This window comes from Molothrus ater, chromosome 1 (assembly GCF_012460135.2).
Source record: "Molothrus ater isolate BHLD 08-10-18 breed brown headed cowbird chromosome 1, BPBGC_Mater_1.1, whole genome shotgun sequence".
Lineage (NCBI taxonomy): Eukaryota > Metazoa > Chordata > Aves > Passeriformes > Icteridae > Molothrus > Molothrus ater.
The window spans coordinates 59,399,875-59,426,355 of NC_050478.2; the positions used below are offsets into that span (position 1 = coordinate 59,399,875).

At 41.9% G+C, this 26,481-nt stretch overlaps 1 protein-coding gene across 5 annotated transcripts in view; it reads right to left on the minus strand.

Annotated features, from left to right (window-relative positions):
- NFATC1 (nuclear factor of activated T cells 1) overlaps window positions 1-26,481 on the minus strand; it is a 110,330-nt gene that overhangs the window by 18,981 nt on the left and 64,868 nt on the right. Inside the window, exons 7-9 of one of the 5 annotated variants that reach the window (XM_036378805.1) lie at window positions 25,910-26,042; window positions 13,038-13,417; window positions 12,731-12,887 (exon numbers count right to left, since the gene is read on the minus strand). In XM_036378805.1, the coding sequence (XP_036234698.1) occupies window positions 12,731-12,887; window positions 13,038-13,417; window positions 25,910-26,042 (670 nt within the window). Of the gene's footprint in view, window positions 1-12,730; window positions 13,418-25,909; window positions 26,043-26,481 lie in introns of those variants that run through there. The other 4 variants (XM_036378804.1, XM_036378806.2, XM_036378803.1 and 1 more) reach the window with 4 other exon arrangements.

Below are 26,481 nucleotides of genomic sequence, written 5' to 3' on the forward strand. Positions count from 1 at the left end.
TGGTAAGTTCTCCCATTCATAAGATTTTAATTTTGCAGCAATGTAAAGTCTAGATGTCTTTTCCATATTATGAGAAATATTCCCACCTATACATCTCAGCGAAGAATTCTTAAAATTATTTTAGTGTCACAAGATGTGGGGTTTTCCCCCTTCAGTGGTGCTTCCCCCCAATGAAAGTTTTTCATATGAGATGTAAATCTGTCTTCAGACAACTTTCTGAACACAGATATTTTTCCAAAAATAGGCACAGGGAGGTGGTGGCCACATCCCTCAGGAGATCATGCACGACAGAAAGCATGATACAGCCTCATCTGGCGTCACAAGCATCTGCCAGCTCCTCCCTGAAGCAGGCTCTTAACTGATAGCAGAGAAATGAAGTTGGTTGCTGCAGAAATTTAGATTTTACTATCAGAGAAACCATAAAAATAGCATTGAAACATCAGGTATGCATCTGGCTGACCTCTGTCTGGCTGACCAAAAGTTTTTAGGGTCATAGCTCACACCATGAGATGTAGACAGCCCTGTATCTTACCCCCTTCCTCACTCAAATAAATGACAGTAGGTTTGCTGCAAATTTCAAAAGCAGATTTTTTCCCTGAATATTCATCTAACAAACAAAGAAAAGGTCCATCCATTTGTAGATTTCTTGGCAGGAAATCTGGCATCTCTATCGAAGTCTGCTCACTTTTCATAGACTCCTCTGTGCTGAGTGCTTGAATCCAAAATATTCCTTATAATAATAAAGCCTACCCTACAGTTAGCTAATGGTGCTGTTATGCAAGGGCAGGCCTGGGTTCCAGCAAAGTAGTTCATGGCAGCAGAAGGTGCTATGGTTTAAGATGGTGATGATGTTCCCCATCCCACAAAATTCAGTGGAAAGGAAGGGATTAGAGAGGAGTTTTGTCTTTTACTTTAGCAGATGATTTTTTTTTAGAAGTATCCAAGTGATTTTGGTCTGGAAACACTTAAAAATTTGTGATGAGACACCATTCAGTCCAGGTGCTTTTCCTAAGATAATATTAAATATAGCTTTGGAAATTTCAGCAGATGTTCTAATTTTTTCTAGTTCAAAATTTCTTTTGCTACTACTATTTATGTAAATAGCTGACTCTAATTGATTCTTTAATACAGTGATTCATAATCTGTTGTGAATCTTCTGTTAATTGACTTGAGACTCTGTTATTATTTTCCCTGATTTAACACATCCTGTTTTAGAACACCCATCAAAGATGATGGAAAAAAATTTGTGGCACTTGGATGACATCCTAAATGTAACTTGAATGCCATCTTTCAAAAGTTGCAAAGTAAGGGGATTTCCTGTTCTATTCTTCAGTTGTATATCCTGAAAGTGAGCTTTTACAAATCCTCAACTGCCTTGTCAAGGTCTGATCACTTCTACTCCTTCTAGCACTATTTTTTCTGGGTAGTTTCCAACTGGGGAAAAATAAATGGATCATAGATTCTTATTTTTCTCCTTTTTACTGAATGCCCTGTTACACTCTAAGTGTTAAAACTGATATGAAAATTTCTCACTAAGTTCAGGTGATGGAACTATATTTATTCAAAGACTACTTCCCACCCTCTTCATTTTTACCATATTTCTGAGGGTTTTTTGGTCTCCCTGAGGGAGCTTTCTCCACCCAGCGGCAGCTCTGAACCCCTTTCCTTGCCCCTTAGAAAACCTGTTTACAGAACATGGAAATAAGCCATGGGTTATTTGAATGTCCTGCCCAGGGGCAGCTGCCCACCAAACCTTTCCACCTGCAGGCAATGCAGCCATCTCAATGCAGACCAACACAGACAGATAGGCTCCTCTACCCTCTCTCCTTGGATCTATATAAGTTTAAGGAGCACAATGTTCATTTCATCATCTTCTCTCATTTTTCTCTATACTTAAATTATTTTGGGGCAAAGTGAAGTATTCTTTAGACACACTTTTCCAACGCAGTCAAATCCTGGGCTCTTACTACTCATTTGTACCATTTCACTTTTAGACAAACTCCTCTCTCTCACACCCACACTCCTCCTTTCTCCTCTTCTTCCAGAATTCATCTATGCTTTTTTTTTAAATGGGGATGTTATATTTAACCCTCCTCTCATTTCTCTTTTTCTCAGGCCTTCTTTCACTCTAATTACGCCATCAGGTAGTTTCATACTTGAAGTCTGAACCTTTAAAATGCTTGCTGACGGTGCTACAGCTTCATGAGACAGCTGCTATTTTACTTTCCTTACTAAGTTTCCTTACTAAGTTTCCCAAATGGAGTAGATGTATATACACACACATGCACTTGCCTGTACTTGTCACAAAGGGCCCCATTGCCCCATCCCTTCCAATGTGCTGAACCCTCTGCAGCCCCAGCTTTGACTGGGGGTCTTGGAGTCTTGCAACACAGATCTGCCTCTGCCAGCAAGCTCACACCAATTAAGCTGAGGGCTGCAGCTATCTCTGGAATTGTGAGTTAGCTACTAAAATAGCACCAAGGAGCTGCTTCCACATTAGCATGTCCTTCTGGCAAACCTTTCCTTGACTTCAGCATTGCTGGATCCTCTTTAAGACTTTAGTTTGCCATTGAAATGGCATGAAATATCTGGGATATCAGATTGCAAAAAGGTAAGTCTGAACCCTCTAACCCCAAAGGCCATGGTCACCTTTATCTCTACAACTCTGACTATGTGCTGAATAGGGCAGAAACCAGCAGTTTGTCTGGTAACAATGGAGATTTGCGGGTTCCTACCAAGTGGTGACAGCTCATCCAACTATGAGTCTGTGGTTTAAATAGATGGTAGTGTGCTTTTCTGGCCTGTAAAGGTCCAGCATAGGTTTCCAGAGACAGTGGGAGAATTCCTGAAAAGTTTTCTGAAGCAGCCATTGCCCCTGGGTTTGTCTGCTGATGCAAAAAGCAGTCTTTGTGGCTGATGGCACTTTCTACCCTAAAATCAGCTTTGCATCTTTTTCTTTTGTAATGAGGTCTTTCCTCATCTTAACACACTCTCTGTGGGGAAGAAAAAACAAGGAAAAACTGCCTGAGAACTCTTTCAAAGTTACCTAGGAGCTCAGGGTCTGGAATAGAACAGCCATCTCCATTTCTGGTGGCCCTTCCAGAGAGATCTTGTGCAGTGTCTGGCTGACGTACAAGTTGGCAAAACTTGGACTCATTACAAGAAAAACTGGAAGACTGAAATTTGCGTGGCATCAATTCCAGCAGTTTCAGGAAGCTCTGGCCTTTGGCTGCTGGGACCCATGGTGTGTCGTGCAGTGATGAACAGCTAATGAGTCAGGGAAGTTTCTCAGAACAAAGAAAATAAAGAGTGCAATTGAAAAAAAAAACCCAACAGAACCAGTTTCTCTTTTTATATGGCAAGTTCATATAAAGTCGTGTTAGATTGTGAAGAACATTTGAACTTCCCAGTACTACTGTCCCAAAGACATTACTGTAAGAAGAAGATGCCTGGAGAAGTTGTTAATGCCTCGTGCAGATGGCCAGAGGTGAAAGGCCTCAAGCCAATAGTGGAGTACAAGTGCAGCCTGGAGCTTGGTGGAACACAGTGATCACAGAGGAAAAAACATGTCAACTAACAGCAAAGAGATTGCCAGTCACTTCAGCTTTCCAAAAGAATAACTGAATAGCAAAAGCTCAGATGCCAGCACTAGTGATAATGGAGCTGCAATGGCTCAGGAACTGACTGTGCACAACAGAACCTCCAAGGGATGGGCTTCTCCACCTGACCTCATCTTTCTAAAAGGTTTTACTCAACAGGCACCTACAGGATTTTCAGAAGTCCGTCATGAGTACAAGAGATCACTCTCACCCACCACAACTACAAAGATGTAAAAGAATTAGAACACAAGGCCTTATAGATTAATTCAGATACTTTATCTGTGTATGGATTTGCATATGCAGGATAGAAATAAAGGTCAAAATAAATATTCTTCAGTTAGTTATTTTGGAGGCTTCTCTTGTGACCCAAAATAGCGTTTTTTCTACTTCTTAACTAATCTGCAGAAGACTTTGCTTATGAGGTGGCACTGAAACACATATTTTCCCTGAAGCACTAGAAAAGGAACTGACTGCTGCTTCCAGGATATCAAAATGGATTCATAATATCTACAGCAATACCTATTCTGCAACCCCAAAGGTATCACAAGAGTTATGAAATGGAACAGATCTTCAGCCCTAGCTCCCACAGAAATCTAACATCAAAAGTAATCTGGACATACAGACATGAAGAATAAAATTTTGTCTTCTGCATTCTCTGCAGCAGTATGGCTGCAGAAGAGTCAAAATTAAATAGAGAAATCATGTTTTAGTTGTGCAAAGAAAGGCAAGTGAAGAACATTCTTGTGTTTACATGATGCTTAGATAATGAGCTATAACTACGTAAGGATCAAATAATTAACTCACTAATTATGGATTTGGATAACCTGCAGCACTGCTTTTTCAGGACGTTCCAGTGCTCATACTGCAATTTATTTGTTCAGGAACAATATGGTTTGAGAGTTTTGACACACTTGGAGCCCCATCTCACTCAGCTTTCTGCTATTTGTCTTGCAGTAGGTTTCATGGTGGGCAAAATGTAGAAGACCTAAAAGTGAAGCCTGTAGAGGAGATAGAGGGTTGGTCCAGCTTCCTGGTTTGCTGCCAAACTCAGCCAGGCTGGCCAGCGAGGAATAGGACTGCAGTTTTCCTACTGTATTTCTTACTCACCGATTGTTCCCAGGTATTTTCAATACCCAGGCTTTGCAGACTTCCTCAGTGAGAGAGGAGGAGGGAAACATTTTGAGGGTCTGCTTTTTTTCATAAGCTTCCTCCCAGCCTGGTGATAAGCCTGTTGGGGAAGCCTGTGCCCCCATTGGTTGCAATCCGCATCAGCTCCTCAGAGAGGAGGAAGGACCCGGAGCCAGGTTATCAAGCAGCCTGCTCTCTGCAGCAATGGTCAAGCCACTATCAGGCCTCTGCCCCAGCCCCCAGCTGTCCGGCAGACACAGATGAAACAATGAGTGGTGCCGTGCAGAAATCTGCTTGGAAAAACTCCCTCTCTGCCTGTCTATCAGGGATCAGGCTTCCATGAATGCAACTATTATGTGTGCTTTAACTACCAGCCACGCGCTTGGTCCTGTTCCCAACAAACCCAAAGGGGACAGTGTTATTGACTTAAGTGGGAGCAGAGGCAGGCCCTCCACAGCCTGGGGATCCAGCAGCCTTCCAGTGCCTCTCCAAGAGTGCTGTATGTGAAGTCAGGGAGGCTGCTCCCTCTGACACGGATGTGTTTGCTGGGCTGAGCTGCCAGCCCAGGTCTGCAGAGGCGCTGTGGGGGCCTGTGCCATATTCTGCTCCCTCGAGAAAAGGGGCTTGCACCACAACTTCCCCACAAATGTTTTGACAGAAGGGGCTCATGACATGAGAGCACGGAGGCCAAGGCACAAGGCCACACCTGAGCAGCTTATATTGCTCAGCTCAGCAGAAAGGATTCAAACAAACAACATATTCCTAAAATAATTTGCATTGGAACAAAGCTTTCTCACGAAGCTTGTGCTTCTGCAAGCCATGTATTTTCCTTGGCACTTCTCCAGGCTTAAAAGCAGATGTAACTGTTACCAAGGCTCAGATACGGCAACTTCTTCGCTCCCGACTGCCAAGGAAAGCTTACAGAAAATAACCAACAAAACCTTCACCATTTGAAGCAGCAACGCCAACAGTCATTGATACAGAAATGGAAGAATGCATCAGGCATGGGAGTGAGAAGTGACTTCTTCCAAGCTGCTCTCAGCTGGAAAGAGGGGGAGCAACACAGCTGCAGACAAACACTTAATAACTCTAAGTGTTAACTTAGATGCAAATGCACATCAGCCAAAGACTGCTTTTTCAACACTGCTTTCTGCAGCTTTCCTGCCCCTTGGTCAGCCTCCAGCTCCCTCCACCAGTGCGTGGCATCACAGAATGGGGCTGGAGCCACTAAGGACTTCTCTAAAGGCACTGGACACTTTCTTGAAAGCCTGAGGCTCAAGGACCTCCCTGGAAATGTAAGTGCTGACATTGAAAGAAAGCAAAGTTCCCTACTATGTTTCACAGCATACCACAGCTAAGAGGTAGGCAGGTCTGCTCTGCGGGCAGCTGCACACCTGGAGCTGCAGAAAACCAGGAAAGATACCTAGTCTGGTCATCTGTGCTTCTGGGGGCTTTCTTCTGGCAGGCCTCCTGGGAGACCCAATTCATCAAACTTGCTAGAAACAGCAAAATGCATTCCCATGGGTGTGTGGTTTCATGTAACAGGATCCCCCTCCAACCCAGACGTGCAAGTCCAACAAAGGTCTGACACGAACGCATTACTTCAGCCCTCCCTTACTCATCGCCTACAACCCAAGCCCCAAATGTTAACGCTCAGCATGTTTTATCACAGTAGCATGTACACTTTCAATCATCATTAGAGATGAGGAGGGTCTAGGCTCAGGCACCATGCCAGGTTAAGTAAAACTTTCCATGAGGAAAGCTATTTGTTTTCTCCCAGAGCTCCGAGGCTTGGCCAAGAGGGAGGAAGGGAAAAGCTCGCCCAAGCCAAAGGTGTAGACAGTGTTACTGGACTTTACAGATTACCTGCTTATTGTTCTAATGACATTTAGACTACTGGAAATCACTGGGTGAACTCAGGAGTTTTCAAAGGCATAATTGTGGCAGAAGCAGACTAAACTTAACGCCTTAAGAGCCAATCGCTTTAATCATGAAGCCGAGATGTATGAAAAAGGATACATTTCAGCAAAAGAATAATTCTGTCTGCTATGGTTCCTGTTCAAATAAACTATATCACCAAACCACGTGCATTTCCAGAATATAGAGGAGTAAAAAAAACCATATGGTTAGACGCAAAAAACTTTCATATATACTGTATAGGAGATATATGCACTTGTCAGACATCTAACGGTTCAACGCTGTAAGCAATTCATGGGAATGACATTAGCAATAGCTCATATTACATCCAGGAGTTACAGCTTTTACTGCAAAAGTTATATTTAAAAGAGCCATGTTCAAAATTAAATGGCTGGCAGGACTGCAGCTTTCAGTAACACTTTACCTGTGGTTTTGCCACTTTTACATACTTATTGGGGGCTTAATACTCCCAATTTACCTTTTCAGAGTAAAATACAAGTTGCAATGAGTGCATTCATTGGCATGGTGCTATAAAACTCACAGCTGTGCAAAGACAATCACAAGAACAAAAGCCTTCTTGTTTTAGAAAAGATGATTATGTGGTTCTGATACTTTCTGCTAGCCACATATCCAAACATCAGATACTTTTGTTTATGGCCTGTGCATTTTCATCTTACTATGCAAAGATTTATAGATCTGATCAGGAGAGAGACCTTTATGAAAGCATTCATGTGGAGAGGAGGAGGCTGAATTAATATACAAAACTTCAGACAGGAGATCTGTCTTTCAGATGCTGCTATTTCAGTTTTGGCTCCTACACAAGACTCAGGACATTCTGGAAAAATTTTTTTCAACAGCATGTGGAACCCTGGCCTCATGGCCAGCAATTAGAGTGTGCTCCTGATTTCAACAAGGCTGCCACTGCATCTCAAAAGTTGAGATTAGAAGCCAGGCCTTCAGTACTCAAGCACTGAGTAATCAAGCACCTTGATTAAAGAATCCTCCAGGATGCTGCTTTGCTTTCAATTACAAACTGCTTTTGTAAAGTTTTGTGCACTAATATAACAAATGGGATTACAGAATGTACAATACACCTTGAAATCTGCTGAGAATGTAAGTCACACATTTTTTCCTGCTGGTATCAATGTGTTTCCCCCTTTCTTTTTCAAAATAGCTTCATTTTCATCTGTAATGAAAACGACATTCTTTGATGTTTCTAAAAGCAGGAAGTAATTTCACAAATGAGTGTCATTCTGCTGCAGGTAAAATATCTAACAGATTGTGGGAATGCCAGTTACAACCTGAAAAATATTTCTTGGCATCATCTGTCTTGGTGAAATGAAAGACTTGGAGCTCAGTTCTGTGTTTCACACAGGCTACACTAGGTCCAGGAAAGGGAAATGGGGATGAGGAAGGTGATTTCAAGTCACCTACAGCATCTCTTGTTGTGAGCCTGGCCAGTTCCCAGCTGCCTGGACATCCGTAAAGCTGTGTGAATTTCCACTCTCCTGCCTCTGGCTTCGGGTTTCTTATACCACTAAGAAAAGCAGTTAAAATTCTGAAAAATTGCCTGAGCTGCCCTAGTCAACACAAAAGAAGAAGGATTAGTTCAAGAGCAGACTAGCATAGCTTTTGACCCAAGTGCTAGTTAGATAATGGCAGAGATAAGCACATTCAAAATATAAGATATCAAAGATATAAATTAGGTAAATTTTCACATCTGGTTCAAGGGACCAGGAAGAATTCTCATCACAGCTTGTAGCTTCCCCAAACTACCCATCTCTTTGGACAATACTAATTCCATTTCGCATCTCAAAGGGCAGTATAGCAGACACATCAATACCTAAATAACATGTATTTTCTTAAAAGAAATTACAGCATAGACTTGTACTAAAGAGGTCCCTCAAGCCTGTCTGCTGAATGACTTTCCATGAGCTTCAGCACCCAGGACCCACACTCCTCCCAGGTTAGATCTAAAAGGCAAACATCACTTAACGTTCACTGCCTAGGGCAGGAGTGGCAAAAGGACATGGAGAGTCCCAGCCTCACCTACCAGGGTGCCCCAGTGTCCTGACGGTATCTGCAGGAGCTCCTGGTGCAGAGGACAGGAGACACTCCCTGTCCCCCTGCAAAGGACCATGGCCTCTCACAGAGACCAAAACCAGGCATAAATGTCACAATTTCAACTGCTTTTAATCAAATTTTCCGGTAAAAGCAGCAAAGGTAGTCAGCCATAATCTTTGCTAAGAGGCTGAACTCAAAATGATTTGAAACGGGTGCTGGTATCCAAGCCAGATACCTTTCAGTATCAAGAGCACAGACATAATATATCAGGTATCACTTTATGGCGTGAGTTTTAAATACGTTCTATATGTGGAATCACATATTCACATGCTGAAATGGACAACACATTTAATGAGTAGCCCAGGTGGCTACTGCAGATTTTGATTTAAAATGAGATTGCCAAGACCAGAACTTACTTGCCAAAATGGAATTCTCTTCATGTGCTCTCTTTATATTACTTCAGATACCCACCTCTTACCAAAGCAGAAAAACGTCATATAAAGGATCTCTATTTATATAAATTAATTGACTGTTTTTTTCCATACATACTTTGCAGTGTAAATGGTCTATATTTGGACATATTCCGTAACTAAAGGAATGAATATTACTTTGAACCCATAAGCTGAAACCAAATGATTTCTGCTTATTCTGCTCCCAAACTGCTCTATGTATATTAGATACATAAATCAAACCTTCCTAAAGTGGCAAACAAGCAACCAAAATTTTATCAGTTATAATCTGGGAAAATCAATTGGATATTATTTTTTTTCTGGCAGTCCCCTAAGTATGTTAGATGTCAATACCTCATGTTTCTTAAATACTTTTAGATAAAAGTGGATGTATTAAATAGTTACAAGATCCTGTGAAGATATACTTATTAAAATGAGTGATGCTTTGAGAATTTAATTTTTTATGTCATTAAAATATTTCATTAATCAGGGATGAGAAAAAGAGTTGTTATACTTGAAGTAGCACGCAAGGGAAGCAGTTAAGTACACCTGACCTGTCTCTGGCTTTCATATTGTTTACAAGTGCTACAGATATTCCACCCTCTCCTCCAACAAGAAAAACACTTAGAGGTGGAAATACTAGTAATTAAAAATGGTGATACCTTCAAAAAGCTGCTATTTAAAAAAAAAAGTCAGGAAAAACGAGTTGCTCCTATTTGGCACGAGCCACTCGTCAAAACTCATGGTGGTCCCTTGTTTCACTGTTATGGTCAGAGGTGTGAATGAAACAATACCAGGCACAGTACCAGGGCTGCTGCATCCATGCTTGGCCTTTTCCCTGCTGATCTCAGTGAGCAGCACCCCCTGGGACACCAGAAGCAATCACTAGTGGTTCCCAGGCAGTCACCAGAGTGGCCAAAATGCCCTTTGAGACTGGGAGAGGGAGCCCAGATGTCACCCTTCCGGAACTGACAGGTGAAGGGGATTTTTAACCAAAACAGGATGAGTGTTTAGATAGTTGCTGGGGAGGATAAGATCGCATCAGAAGTGGCTTCAACTCACACTTGTTCTGGCCTATTCGTGGGCTTCTGCCACTCAGAGTGACCTGGCAGCACCCGCGACCCACAGCACCAGGCTTCTTGCCCCACTCTCAAGGGCTGGATCTAAGCTAGTGGACATGGCTCCGTGAGCTGACCCAACTGTGGATTTTGCTATTTTGGGCAGGCTAATTTTCCATTAGCCTGCTCTGCTGCTCCATAATCAATTGATATGACTTGAAGGAAGCAGCAAGAACACGTGACAGAGTAAGATAGATTGAGGCCACCCTTTCCATAGGAGCCTGCTGTTCCATCAGATTAAATGTAATGTGAAACCTATGTCTGCAGTGGTGGTGAAAACGCTGCCTTCATGAAATGCATATAGCATATACCGAAACAGGCTTCCAGCCTGACTCACAGCTTCCTGTTCCTGTGCTGCGTGTCTGAGGCATGCCAGAGCTCTGCATGGTTTGAACAGGGTGTCTTGGCCAGCACAAATCCAACAAGAAACACTTCCTGCCTTTAGCCCCTCGTTCATCTACTGAGACAAATACAGAGGGTAGTAGAGTTCAGCTATACATAGAGTGGATGACCTTTTCTTCAGGCAGTGAGATAAGGTTTAGATAGGAAAAGGCAGATCATGGGGGTTGAGCTCCATCAGTGTGATCCCTGAGACAACCTAAATATCATTTTAGCCATTTCTGATTGACCCCTTTAGTGGGAACTGGTGGTACTTATTTCATTGAACCACAAAGGCTTGGGCTTCCTCCTACTATATACCGTTATCAGGACTGTTACATCTTTCTTGTTCTATAGCTGTTGTGGTTAGCCACAGAAGGATTTTGAAAGCCTGCTGGATGCCAAAGGGAAGTCTATCTGGATTTGGCTAGCTGAAGAGATTTCCAAAGTCAACCTCAGGGATCAGTGCAGATGTACATGGTAGCTTCTACAATTAGTTCTGATCATCTGTTAGAGGACTGGTGTGCGATGGAACAGAGATGAGGTTAAAGGCAAAACCATTTACACTTTGTCAGTTGGGTCAGCTCATGGAACCACACCCACTAGCTGGATCCAGCCCTTGAGAGTGGGGCAAGAAGAAAAGGCAAAGGCAGCTTTCATAGCTCTGTCTGAGAAGAGGTAGCTGGATTTTTGAGAGGTAAGGCAGGAAGGCTGACCCTTTCTTGTGCTTTTCTTCAAAAGCAGAGTTTAGGTTTAGAGTTATCTAAATTCTCCTCCTTACATAGATAAATTCTGTTTTTTCTCAAACCCCCAAATTTTTTTGTTTGTGTACATTTCTCATACACCTTGTTGAAATCATGCTCCTTGCAGCATAAGTAAGTGATAAAAATACACACTGTATGAAGAAAACCTTGTCAAAAAGATGTGTTGTGCAAAACTAGTGACCTTATCTCCTAATTAGGGAAAGTTCCCTAGATCTCTCTATCATGTAAGCAGTAACAACTTTTGTGAAGAAAAATAATCTTCCTAGAGTTAAAAAGCAAAGAGCTGCTACTCAGGCTCCAGAACATTAATTTTGAATCCTAATTCAGTGAGTAGCATGCTGTTTAAAATTGAACGACAAAATGTCCTTTTTTTAAAAAAAAACCAAAACAGTGCAATGAATTGTCCTTAAATTCTCCCTAAAGGATGATAACATTCAGATGTTTCTTGGCACCAAGTAGTTTCAATGCAGCCATTTAAGTGGCATTTCTTTCTTCAATGAGCATGGTATGTTATATAAAGTTACGTGGCTATTGGAAGGGAATTCCCATCCTGCTTTAAGGTAAGGGCCTACTACTGGGATTCTTAGCAGCAAATGCTCAATCGCAGTTCAGTAAGGTCACATAACCAAATTTCATATTTTCTCTTTTATTACATTCAACTAATAAATATTTGGGTCTTACAGGTTTATCACAGCATTTCAACTTTTCAGTGCTGCATGTAAAATATATATACATACAGAATCTTACAAAACCAGAAAAAGAAAAAAAAGAAGAAAAGAAAAAGCAGCAGCAAGGCCACAATAAAAATGGGAAAAAAAGGTAGTCCTAAACCTCAGATGCAAACACACTGAAAAATGACATTAAAAGATACGCCTCCATTTTTAATTTGAACCTTCTCAACTGAAGTAGAGCAGTTTAACATTTAGTTTCAGTGAACAGATTTGCACATCAGACGTTTCACTGCATTATGAATGGGACAATGTTAAATATGTTTTCACTGCAGCTCCACAGGTCACTGGCATGGGCATAAGACAAGAACATACAGTTAAGATTATTACAACATAGCTATTGGTCATGCAGCTAGAGCTCTATGCTAACTAACATCATTTAATGCTAAGATAATGGGGTTTCATTACTGCAAATGAAATGAAAGGGCCCTTTCCTGTATAAAGACAACCCAAGCAAAGTCCGCACCTTTCCACCAGGCTATTAACGGAACTTCTTTTCCACCAGGATTCAAAAGAAGGGGGGCTTAAGGGAACTCACTGATAGAGCAACATGGTGAATGCAAACCTGTGCCATGGAGGACTTACCATCATCCAGGTATATCTGGTCCAATTCCTCAGGTTCTCGCTTGATCGTTACAGGAATAGGGGCCAAATTATGATTACTTTCCTCATGCAACTCTGGCAATGACAGTGGTTGGGTTGTTGGAGACTCATTTCTGTGAACCTTCGGCAGTTGCTGCTGCTGTTGACCCATTATGGATGAGTGAGTTGGACTGCAGGACTGCAAATAGGTTGGCTCTTGGGTAACAGATGGAACTGGAGAAGAGGGACTGTTGGGATAGAGTGTTTGTTGATAACCAAGGGGACAGCTACTGCTCAGATGTTGACTCACCTGCGGCTGCAGCATGACGTGAGATGATTGCTCGGGGGGGCTTGGGTGCACAACTATAGACCTTGGCACTTCCTGTATGGTGGGGACACCTCCAGCGGGCTGCTGAAGTCCGAGGTGACTGTGGCCCGGGTTGGGGATGCACTTGTAAGGAGAGGATGAAAGATCGTGCAGCTTGGGGCTTGCGTTGGGAGAAGGTGACATCACGGCGTTTCTCTGCTGACAGGAGGCAAAGCCGGCCACGAGGCACGAACCAGGATCAGGGGGCATCATGATCTGCTGACTGTAGTATGGTTTAGAGAGAGGGCTTAAGCCTTGGTTCATTGGTCCACAGGTTTGAGCAGGCTCATAGTCATCTGTGGGTTCTGTTTTTATAATTGGAACTGTTAAAAGAAAAAAGGTTTTAAATAAACATGAGTTGCGTATTGGTATGATCAAGTTGGCTTGTGGCTAGGATACCCTTTTCAAAACAAACAATGTCGTGAATAAGACTCTGTGTGTCTTTTGCCTAGTTCTCCCACCCTATAAAAAAAAATGAATGAGTCATCAGCACAAGAAAGTCACAGCTGGTTCTAATATTGAAAAGGACTATTTTCTTTGGACTCTCCTCCAGCACTAATGTGCTATAAAAATCTATTTGCAAATAGCTGTGCTTCAGTGGAAGCTTTGGACCCAAGGGCTCCATGGATTTGTAGTAATCAAGGCAAGAATTTTAACTTGGATAGACTACTGCATTTCTACAGCTACCGATGGCCCATTTGATAAATGTCTGTACACGCAGTAAACTGGAGCATAATAAGGTAGAGATGGGGCTTTTAGAGTTCAATGAAAATAAAGTTGCAAAGATACATGACAAAGTGCTATGTACAAGAAGTTTTCAATTATGAAGATATTTTTGAAAGAGTAGGATCTGATTTGTTTAGTTTTTTACATAATTGCATTTCACTTTTGCTAATGCCAACTCCTAACAAATGTTAGTCAGTCTCTGGCTACCAAGAAACACTGATTCCTGTTTTAGACCTCTGCTTGCTCTACCCACTGTCCCAAACAATGCCCTAATTGAGCAGTCACATCTCTAAAAACTACCAGAATGTGGACAGAAATGATTGTCAGTGAGCATCAACTCAGTGGTGACAAATGCAGAGCTGCTTTCTCCAATCAAGGAAAGATCCTTTGTCAAATTGAGGTGTCTTTTCAACATTTGCTTTCTCTCTCAAATCAAAGAGAGCCATGTTTGAAGCTTCTCCTACAAGAGATGCAGTATACAGGCAAAACTGACCCACATTCTCTGTCAGGAAAATTACAAATAATAGAGCCAAGCTAGACCATAGATGTATTTTTTTCTAGTCAGATGCACCTCTAATGCATACAATGATCAAGTATGGATGTATGGTGGCATTTATCTTCTTTCTAAAAAATTTCTGGTGACACTAGAGAATATTTTTCGTAATATTCTAATAACCAAACCATTGTGGCACAAAGTTAATAATGAAACTCTTTTCACAACTCAGCTCAGATACGTGTGTTGCATGAGTGTCTCTGATTGTATTTTTATTTGCATTTGTTTTACAAAACACACATTTTTCAGCCATTTATTATGTTTGTGTAGGAGTCTTTTTGAGCCCCTTAAAATGCACGTGTCCATCTGTACATATAAAACCTCTTTTAACTCCCACAGATTTTGTTGGTGGTGAATGCACTTCACTACCCTTGTTTTACAGTCCCCGAGCCCCTTGTTAACTTTGTTCCTTTTATGTTCTTTTACATGTAGATGCTTGCAACACTTGTTTCAAGATTTCTAGCACTCCCGTAAAAACAGGTCTATATATGTAACAGATGCACAGGTGCTGCTCAAGACAAATAGGGTAGGTGCAATGGACTGTCATTGGATTTCTCATAATCTTATTTTCACCAGCTTGGGTGATGCACACTGGCTAGCAGGGCTACTAATGCATTTGGCTGGAGAGAAACAGATTCCATGTTCAGTGACAGCTTGACAAAATCACTATCACACCCTTTAGGAAAATGCAAGACTGAAGAAATGCACCTAGATAAACACAGCAACTCAGATATTGTAAGAAAATACCTTTAACAAGTTCCTGAGCTAGCAAATATTCTCACATGTTTTATATTAGGTTCACTGCGCTAGCACTAACCACAGCACAGCTGGAAATATGATGGTTGTTGAACACCGAATTTTCCCAATATATCACTATTATAGAAACACCTGTGCTAAATAATTCCACGCTCAACCACTGGCAATGCAACTCCAATAAACCCTGGAGTTGTCTGACTTGTTATAACCCAGGGAAGGATTATAGCCCTGGTGGCAGGCAGGTTGGAGGCTTTACAGAAGACAGGTTCCTGATCTCAGGATGGCTTTTCATTGTAGCTCTTCTGCAGCACACCATTGCACTTTATTGTCACTTCAGTCTGAGTTTTTTCTTTAAAAAAGCAATGCCATGGGGTCCATTTGGAGGTCTGGTTAGTGGTCATGAATATTGTGAATTTTTTTTGTGTGTGTTGCTACACTGAAATACACATACTGCAGCCAATGGAAGACCACCAGTAAGTCCTGCTCTGTACAAGGTGATGGGTGGCAGGAACTCTATTCCATTCCTGTTAGTCCAAAATCTCATTTGGAGATAGTGACAGCAGCCAAAGACACTCCTGGTGCCTACGAATTCGGATGGAAAACAGAGACTGGTCAGGGCTAGTCAGGGTTGTTTAGCTTTGAACTAGTACTTATGGGCATCAGTTATTTCATGTAATGGGAAACAAATTGTCTTTCAATGGACAAATACTCGATTTACTTATGCTTAGAGCTGCCTGAACTTGTTTAACTGAACTGTTTTCATTACCTTTTTTAATGTGTTTTTTCAACACAGTAAAGAAAGTCAGATATTGCTGTCTTTCATATATTTTGTTTGTATGCTAATCTCATCACTAGTAAGTATCACACCAGAAGACAGAAAAAGTATTCCTGCTGAAATGGTGAAGGGATTTATATCTGACTTTTCTGTGTTTTGCCAGCTGCATAGCCATTAACCCTATGCAGAGTGAGTGCGAGCATCATACAGACTGGGATGGCAGCCACTCAACCCCCTAAAAAACAGCAAACGTCTTCATGAGGTACCAGTTTGAAGAAAGGAGGTCTGTAAGAATTTTTTTTTCCCAAGAAGAAACCATTACTAATGATCCAGACGATCTGGAATTAGACCCGTAAAGCTGAGCATGTCAGAAGAAACGGAAGACATTAACATTCCCCTTCCGGCCAGATCTCAGCTTTAGTATTTTACATGAATAACTGTAGTATTTGACTTGGGGAGGACACAATACCACAAATTGCTGCATTACATCAGTTAATGGCTTGTTTATGCTACTCTGTCCCATTACCTGCTTCTCCCCGACCTATGTATCTTCAACAAACAGAGTAACAAAGGCCAAAAATCTTTGCCAATACTTGTATTTGCAAACTCAACTCAAACTACCTGGGGGTCTGATCTGGTCATTCTGAAAATACTACTATTAGTAAATATTAATAAAGTATCAATTCTGATTGTGTCAGAAGTTGGTGTAAACCACCTTACATTTTTTCTTTGAAAGAGCAACTGTTTTTGTCCACTTTTCAAGAGACTTTAGAGGGCCCGAAGCAAGAGCTATGGATATTTCAAGGCACACTTCCCCAAACCAAAGCAGGAACAGCCTGTAACTGTATTCACTGGTTACCCACTTACCATCACAGTGTCTATTGTGTACTCAAACACTGTAATGAGGCTACAAGGAACTAACACATCTTCACCCACTGTCTCATTGACTTCTGGGGGACTGAAATGCTCAGCTGGGGTGGGCAACTGTACCTGACTTTGAGCTTGATGCAAACCTTAGTACCCACCTTCACTGTTTTCTCCTAGATAAGAAAATCATAGAATACCCTGGCTTGGAAGGGATCCTCAAGGATCAAGTCCAAATCAGGGCTCTGCACAGGAGAACCCTAGGCAGTTCACGGGGAACCCTCTTCACGAGACAACACAGCAGACAGCACTGTTCACAGACCAGCTTGTGTTACCACTTATCTATGTACTCATGCTTGATGAACTGCCAGTCTTTACAAAACCAAGATTGAAAAAGGGGTTTTGAACCCTTTTATACATCCCCATGGAGTCATGGTAAGCTAGCTGTCATAACACACATCCACTTCCATCGTCACTAACTTCCACAAGTGAGTATTTCACAGAGGGAGATGCAATGGGATATAGGCAGCACTGCTAATTTTCTCAGGATTAATATTTAACAGAAAATAGTATTAGCCTAACTTTTAGCCCAAATACTTCAAATCTTGAATTACTTGGTAACACCCTGCCAGCTAAAAGGGACACTCCTATTCAGTCACCCAGCAGGCCTGGGCTGGCAATTAACTGCAAAGCCCTACAGCTGTTCAGAACCTGTGAACACTTTCAGCAGCAAAAGTCACTTCTTAAATCCAGCAGAGCCATACCCAACAGCAACAATTATTCTGTCTCAGAACTGCTCTGGGGTGCTGAGGTAGCACCCAGTCTTGCAGACTCTCAGCTGGCTAAAACAAAAAACTGTGACTGAATTTGTGATATACTGAGATTCGCCTATAATTAAGTGCAGCAATGAAGCCAGAATTTGTGAAATTGTAAACAAAAAAGATGAGACTCAGAAGCCACATTATTCATTTAAGAGTGCTGAAGGATCTGGCCCTTGCCCTAAAAAGGTCAAAAAGAATGCAAGTTTGGTACAGTGAAATTTTTAATGCCTGTTACTTCACAATGCACAAGGTCAGCTGACAGACGGTTTTAAACAGTTCTTGATTTTGAATATTAAAATATGTCAGAAGTCACTGTTCTAAATTAGTCTGATAAGCAAATTAATTTCAAATTTGTTTTCAATGATTTGGTGATACCTTCTTAGACTCTGAACTCATGTCATTATGTCATCTAATTTAATATGAAGTTCTGAGAACCATGCATTGGCAGCAGCCCTCGCTATAAATCAAAGCTTCTTACTCAGAGAGATCAGGGTTATGACATCATACCAAGGCACTGGTGGAAGACAATGGTCCTTCTGTGTGTGTCTGAATCTGGGAGAAATATTTCAGCCAATACTGCAAGCTCACATTTAAATGAAAGGCCTTTCTAGCAGGTAAAACTGCTTAAAAAAATATATCAAACCTAGAAGAAAAATAATAAATCATGCCCATTCAGTAAAAGGAGTCAGAAAGTGCTCAGATATAAACTATATATATTTTTTTGACAATTCTAACAAGTGTGTGTTTGCTTTTACACTTCAGCAATCCAGATGGGTTTTTAAACTTTTTTTTTTATTTTTTGGGGGAGAAATGTTATTAAAATATGTGAACTGAAAAAAATAAAATCTTATCAATTAAGCAGATGTTTATCCTGATTAACATTTAACTATCAAATTCCCAATTCCATGTAGTATTATCAGTGTAGACATTTATGGCACTAAAATATATTTATTTTACCCTTAAGTTTGATTGAACTTATCCAACAAAATAGCTTTCTTTCATGGTGCAGACTATGATGTAGTTCCCTGGCACCTGCACACAGATTTTAGTTAAGAGTATGAAAATCAAACCACTACTTTTTTCATCATGTGCACACACACGTTTCTTCAACTTCTGGACTAAATATCTGGCAATTGGTAAGAATTTGGGATGGGACTTTCACAGAGAGCTGAGGACTTAGCTCCATTACTGAGCTGAGCTCTGAAAGGCCGTTTGTGCCTTTGAAATCCTTCCCTGTCAGTCAGTTTTGATACTGGCAGCACACCTTCAGAAGACACTGCACTGGTGACCCCAGCTCCTGTCACTGCTTTGCTGCTGGGTGACCAAAGACTAATTAGGGCTGTGGACACATCTCCATGTGCAGTTTAGCCACTCTGGATTTGTGCAAAGACAAAATGCTGGCTGCTGCTGCAGCACTGGCCAGATCCAGCATACTTGAGGCCTCTCCCCTTGTTCTGACTGTGGAGCAGCTGGTTCTGGGGAGAGGCAAGGGACTGGCTGCCCTCACAAAACACAATCCCTGCTTCAGTAACACCGAGCAACGTGGCTGAGCAAAACTTTCTGAAATGCCCTGCCAACATATGTGCAGCAATAGCAACCTCAGTGACACGGGATGAGCACTCAGTCCCAGGGATCTTGTGAGACAGTCAACTACAGGGACCTGTGCAGATGCTGTCTGTGAACTTGGTGTTTTACCCAGGCACCTATTAAGCCAAAATACTTTTAAAGGTCAAGCTGCTATCAAGCCTTTGCTTTTAGTTACTAAATCCAGTGCATGGTGACTCAGACACAAAGGAAGCCTCCTGCCATCAAGACACTGCAGGGAGCACATGTGTGTGTGCACCTTTTATCTGCACAAATATTTGAACGCGCCCTCTCTTACTTGTACACTACTACTGGGGCTACTCATCAGGAGGGCTAACTCTAAAACATGCCTGCCTGCCTGCCACCTTTTTTGGATTTTGTGTATGGATTTTTACAGGTTCAGATGAATATGTACAGTTTTATACAGGAATGGCTTGGGGAGATGGAAACCTTGTGCACACACCTCACCACATAATCTCGGACAGTGACATTATCTGATTTGGAAGTGCTTTCCAGCTAACTCATTTGCTAAATGCTTTTCAACAGCTGTTAATCTATTAGGTTATTCTACACATATTTATGAGACAGAAGATTATATACAGTAGCTTGTTGCATACCCTGCTAAATCAGGTAGGGAGAACTAGAAGGTAGGTGGAGGGCATTTTGGGTTCTGCTAGTACAGAAAATTATGCATTAGCTTTCTTTCAAAAGAAAGAGATAACAATTCTTAAAAGACACAATTTTTCACCATAACAATTTGTTCAATCCTACGGTGTTGAATAGGAAAATCAAGTCCTGGGTTATGCCCACTTGGGCTGCTCTACTGCTGCTTCCACAGCGTGGTGCAGCACCTGGCTCCACTGCTGCCTTCAACTGGACGTTTAACTGTGCACAAAACCCAGTCTGCACCGGCCAAAGCTTTCTATGTCACCTCTGTCAGATGTTAAAATCAACTGGGCTAAGGTCTGTTTTGATGATGCTACACAACATTACACCACCAGTGCTGACTTTATCCCTGCTTGCACGTGAAATCACTGGAAAGCAAGGCAAGAAGTCCTCAAAATGCTCATGCAGAGGAGTTCAATCACCAAAACTACAGGCTGGGTTTTTTTACATCTGAAGGGGAATATTTGAAAATTGAGATCCTGAGAAAAGATAATTTTATACACTGGAAGTTAACTGTTAGGTGTGATCATTGCTGATGGTCAGACACAGCCAGAGGTTTCTACAGAGCACTTGTCCACCCCTGCCTTTCACAGGGCAATCACACAGGTGACGCTTTTTCCTGGCCTTCCAGGTGAAGATGGAGTACCACAGAGAGGCAGCATTCTTCATATGCCTCTCCACACAGATCAAGACAGACTCTGTGTGCAGGTCAGATGCAGCTTGCTGGGCTCTGTGTGACTGCTGAAAATGGATGTCACCTGGATGAAGTGTGGGCAATGCACGAAGCGTGGGCAGCTCCAGTGGGCACCCAGCACCTGAGGGTGTAAAGCTGGTGAGTGTAACACGAGCCTCCTCTGCTCCTCCACAGACCTCCCATGGCTCCTGGATGGGAGTGGAGGGGCTGATACACCCAGTGATGATGAACTTTGTGATTGTCATAAATGAGAACAGGACTCTGACAAAACCTCACCTGCTTTTAGTTACTCTGCTAAATGTCAAAATTAACAATCAGCCACTGAGTAGCAAAACGAAATAAACTGTGTCAGTGTATAGTGTAAAAGTGAGTAACTGTGATTCCTATTTTCACCTAAAATAAAAGTCCTCTGGGGCCAACCTTTCACCTGTCCCCTCTGTTGACCTGTCCTGCCATGTGCTGGTTTTGCAGCAGTCCACATGCTTCTGGGGATGAAAACACCTCCAGCAGGTCCGAGGCTCCAGGCCTGACTCAGCCACGCTCCGTCCCCTTGTTGAGGCACTGCTGAGGTTGTATTGCACCAGCCACAGGTTATGGTCCCTGCACAACATGGGCCCTGCATTGGCCCTGCTCCCCCAGCAGCCCCCAAGTCACCATCGTTTGCATAAAGGACTAGGCTAATAATTTTGCCAACCTCAAGCAGGAAACTTCAACAAATACCGAGAGGTGAGAGGTGTCAGGAGATAATCAGCACAAGCCACATGCTGTGTCACATTAGAGTGGCAACACTGTGCATCCTCATTTCTGCTAAGGGGCTGATGTCATCTTTGAACTTAGGGAGTGAGGTGTGGGCGGAAGGGCTGAGGTGAAACAGGGGCATGGCTGCTCAATGCAGCCATAAGCAAAGTGTTGCTGCACCCATCTGTATGGTGGGCAGGGGATAATTTTAGAGCAGAGGCAGTAAGTCAGGAGAATGCTGACAACAATATGCTGTGGGCATCACACATCCTTTCCAGATGTACACCAAGGGGTGGTCCTGCAAGGAGTGGGGAGTTGGACTTAATGATCCTTAATGGGTCCCTTCCACCTTGAGATATCCTATGATTCTATTCTACAATGTTAAGAACTTCACTTCTGTGCCGCTGGGCTGTAAATCACAACACTGAGGCACATCTAGTCACCACAGGCAGGCTCTCAGCACAGCTACACACCCACAGATTCAAAGGACTTCCACCAAGTCACTGTGGTCAGGTTTTCAGAGGAGCTCAACATCTTGAAGACTTGTGCAGATGACTGCAGGGAGGCAAAGGAGCTGCAGAAAAGCTGTATCTGTGAGTGAAGGCTGTGCAGTTGGAAATCTGGCCCTGTGGGTAGCAAAACGCATCTCAAAGTAAAAGTTACCCAGAATATCAACACCATTTTAATAAGTACCAGAAGCGATGAAATGATCTTTTAATAATGCTTTGAAAATTACGAAGCCTGACAGAAACAGAAACTGGAAATACTTTATCATCAACTCTTTGCAAAAGTGTATTTTTCATTCCAGTAGAAGAAACACATCAACTTTCCTTTTTCCTTTTTATTACATATTTCCTGGACAAACTAGCCTGTCTTTGGTTAGTCAAATATCACTACTTTATAAATGAAATTCAAATAAAAACTTTCCTGTGTTCAACATTCTTGATATCAATACTTGTTGAGTAACAGAGAACATAGAGAGCACTCGGTCCTATCTGCAAAAATAAGTTCTTGACCACATTTCCTCTATTTTTTTGTACCTACTTAAAAAAAATCTAAACAGACAGAAATCTAATCCTTATCATTCATTGTTTAAAGTCTTCTGAGCAGGAGAAGTCCTTCAGCTTTCTTAGATGAAAACACAGGATTTGGAATCACAGCATACACGCCTGTGTTCTTCTTCAGACTCTCCGGGTTAGTTTAACCCTGAAACGTGGTTTTCCAAAATGTTCTGCTGCATGTAATGGAGCTGCAGAGCCCCTTGCACGGAGCCACAGCAGTGGAGGCGCTTTAAAAGCTGAACATCCAAAGGCTCTGCTCAGAATCCTGACTGCAGTGTCTGGTCCAGAGCCTTTCTCCTCAAATTTTGATGGGATGTGGCAATGCAAAATGCATCAGTACTTACCATATAAGCTGCAGGAATTCACCTGTGCCAGAATGGTATGGAAACTACTTATATTTCTGTGCCAGGCATGTCTGTGGAGGAGTCTCCAAGAGCCTACAAGCCTGCAGGCTCCAGGACAAAACTGATATGCAATTGCTCAGTGATACGTATCATTGAAGTAACACTAAAAAAATGACATTACAGTCATTTCTGTATAATATAAGCTAATAAAGCATTCAGGAGTTGCTCAAATTTAGCAGAACAGTAAATCAAAATTTCAATCAAAAGTGGATTATGAGTTCTTAGGTTTACAGTCTATCCCAAGCCAAAGACTTAAGCAAGCCCATTTTCAAGATCTTGGCTCCTTTTGCAAAGCATCTACTTTCTGTTTTGCTTTGTTATTTAAACTTTTCATTTACAAAGCAGTAAGATTTTCATTTTTACAGCAGTTTTTTTATTTTTGAAGCAGAAACTCATCTTCACCAAGTAAGTCCCTGCTCTGCCAAATACTTGAGCTAACAGAGGGAAGGTACAATCCTGCCACATCTCCGCAGCATGGGAGAAGCCCTAAGATGGCGAAATAACACTGCTGGAGATGGCAGCTTGTGTTGGCTGCATGTCACAGAGCTGTACTCCATGGAGATGCTATAGGACCATCCATGGGAGGTGGGATGAGTGAGGTCACGTGTCCCTGGATCCACTGGCTGTTTTCCCCTAGGGAATGAGGAGAAATAGGAGATACAGGAAAAACCCCCTACTGCCCCGCAGTGGGGGTGGGAGCTGCACAGCGAGCCCATGGCTCTCCCACTGCTCTGCATGTGCCCACACCCACCCCAGGAGCACAGCCAGGGGGTTCACATAACATTTAGGCTTAAGTCCATATTTGGTATTTTGCTTTGGCACAGTCCAGTTGAGCTGTAAAATATATGTCTGATGTGCATCATGAAGCTTTTAAAAGCTCCTTCACACAGAAATACCTGCAAAACTACAGTAGGCACTGAAATGCAGCATTTGATTAGTCCTAAAGCACAGAAGATTAAGAAGCAGTTTACAGGATACTGTCTCATTTGTGTAAAACCACATCTTACACTTCATGATCACTCTGACATTCGCTTGTCAAAACCCTCCACCTTCTCTGTTTGTGGGATTTGTTTAAACAACAAAGTGCAAACAAAGTGTTACCTGGGCCAAAATCATGCTTTATCTCATCTACATTTTTTTACACTGATCACCCAGTGGTTCTTGACTCAGGTAATTTTTTTCTGCATGAGCTAAACTTTGGTTTTCTACAATGCCTTGAAGCAGTAAAAGAATGTTTTGACTGAAATCAAATGAAGCCTAAAATGACTCCTAGAAATACAGCAGCATGAATGACTGATTTAATCACTGTACGTGGTTTCTAAATACACAGCAGAGGTGATTGTATCTATCTTTGAAAGGCATGATGGAAAAAAATACCAGCCACAAAAGGGCAAAACCTCACAGCTGTAACACAGGCATTACAACACATGCTTATTAAAAACATACTATACTATTAATTCTGACGATTGCAGAAGCACATTCACTTTTACCACTGCTATGGGTGAGGCTGCAAAGAATGCAACATGTTTTTCAATTACCTACATGCACATATATACATGTATTAAGAGAATGTGAATGGAGAACCAAATAGGAATGGAAAGAATATTTACTAGGAATACCTGTTTCCCTTTACCCTATCCTGGTGTTACATTTTTTCTTTCAGGTTTCCTCACACTGAAATGAAAAGATTTCATTTGAATTTAAATTGGTGCAGCAGACTAAACAAGATTCCTAATGTTTTCAACAATTACCATAATTAAAGATGCCTTTGCAGAATAAAGCCTAGGCTGGTTCCCTGTTGTCACTAAGTCTGCTGTCACTAGTATGTATTCCCATCTCTTCGCATCAAATGTTCCAAACACAGAATAGTGATAGCATAAACCAATTCTGCAGGAGTGCACACTATTCCCAGGGTTTAGAATACAATGGTAAAAAAAGGCCTATGTAAAGGCTGGAGGGAAGATGCTGCCTAATCAACAGCAGCTAAGAAGAGGCTTGAATCTGAAATATTTATGAGGGTAACTTGGGTGACAAGGCAATACCTGATTGCCTCTACAACTGATTTTTGTTGCTGAAAAGTGTTGTGGAAGAGAATAACAGCTCTTTTTCTTTCCAATTTAAGAGATGAAGAGTTTTTAAATGTACAGACATCCCCACTGGGAATGAAGTTTGCATAAGTAGGCTGATTCAGTGAAGCATAGCTACACAGAACATATGCAATAAGCACTCTGTTGCCATGTCAGGTTTCCTGTACTCTTATTTTTAATTTAAGTCCCAATAAAAATGCATGCATGTTAACTGTGTGAAATTGCAAATGTGTATTTTATGGGATTTCACCTACAAATAGTTAGCGTGTCTCTTCAAGTCATGTGATGTGACTTGAACATTGCTTTGTTGGTATTTCCCACAGAAGGATTATTTTCACTTGGAAAGAAAAGCAAAGCTTCATAATTTTTTTCTAATTCCTTTAGCTTCCCAAACAACAACAACAAAACGAACAGCTTTCTTTTCCTACTTTCCCCCAAAGAGTGCTCTTGGTAAAAAAAGCCATTTCCATGCTTGGAATTCAGCTATCATGAGTGACTTTATTTTCACTTCGCAGCTACCAATATAAGCTCAAAAAAAAAATGGTCACACATTTCTGAACATTTCCCATCCATGAAGCATTTTACATGGAGCACTCTGATCTCTACCCACATTGTCCATCTCAATTTTCACCCCGTGCAAGGCAGCAAGGTACGAGATGACTGCAAGAGGAATCCACACACCACCTCCAGCTCAGAGCCCAGCATGCTTAAAATATTGTGGTGTGAATTTAGAAATGTTATTTGAATGCAATTTACCCTCTGGGGTTAGAAAGTCAGACCAAGGGTTGACTATAGCTTAGCAGAGAGCTCAGTGCCGTCACAAACGTCTGAGTTTGTGCTGTGGCTCTTCAGCTCCCAAAAGCAGAAGTCCTTGTTTCAACAGGTCTCTGCCACCGATGCAAATGGAAACAATCTGCATTGTCTCTTGTGTGGGCAGCAGAGACAAAGGCAGCTCTCCTGGATTTATTCTCACTCTCATAGCACCAGGTATATTTCCAAAATATTTGAATTACTAAATAATTATTAGAACCATGTATGATCATTATCTCACTTTTCCTAGCAGAGATAAGGAATTTGTTTTGTTACCATTAGCAGGAAGATACGTGAAAAGCTGGTACTGGCTCCTCTTTCTTTTCCCGTTGCAGACATAGAAGTTGACCTGAACAGGGCTGGTAATTCTCTGATTGCGGAAAGGTGGTATCTCAACCACCAATGAATTCTGCAAAAGCAACAAATCAGAAAGTCAAGGCACAACTAAGGCAGTCTAGCTGTACAATAGTATTGAAAAGTTAACCCCAAGAAGGAAGAGGAGCACTCTCTGAAGGGAAACTGGTGGGCTTTGTGGGCAAGGATGGCTTCCCACCAACCCCGGCGTCCTAGCCCAGGACTCTAGAAGTAGGGAAATTATTTTAGCATGGCTCAGATCTTTACAAAATCACTAGCCCTCCCTTCTTCCCTTCGGACAGAAAATATGATACTGCATATGGACAAGGCTCTATCCAGCTTGCCTCTGTCAAGAATCTGGGACCACAATCAAATTGTGGTCTCCAACTCAGCAGGAGAAAGCACAATGCCTCAGTTGGCAGGTCATCCCTGATATATCTGAACCTAACAATATTTCCTTTGAAAGGCATTAGGACAGCATTACTCAAATATTT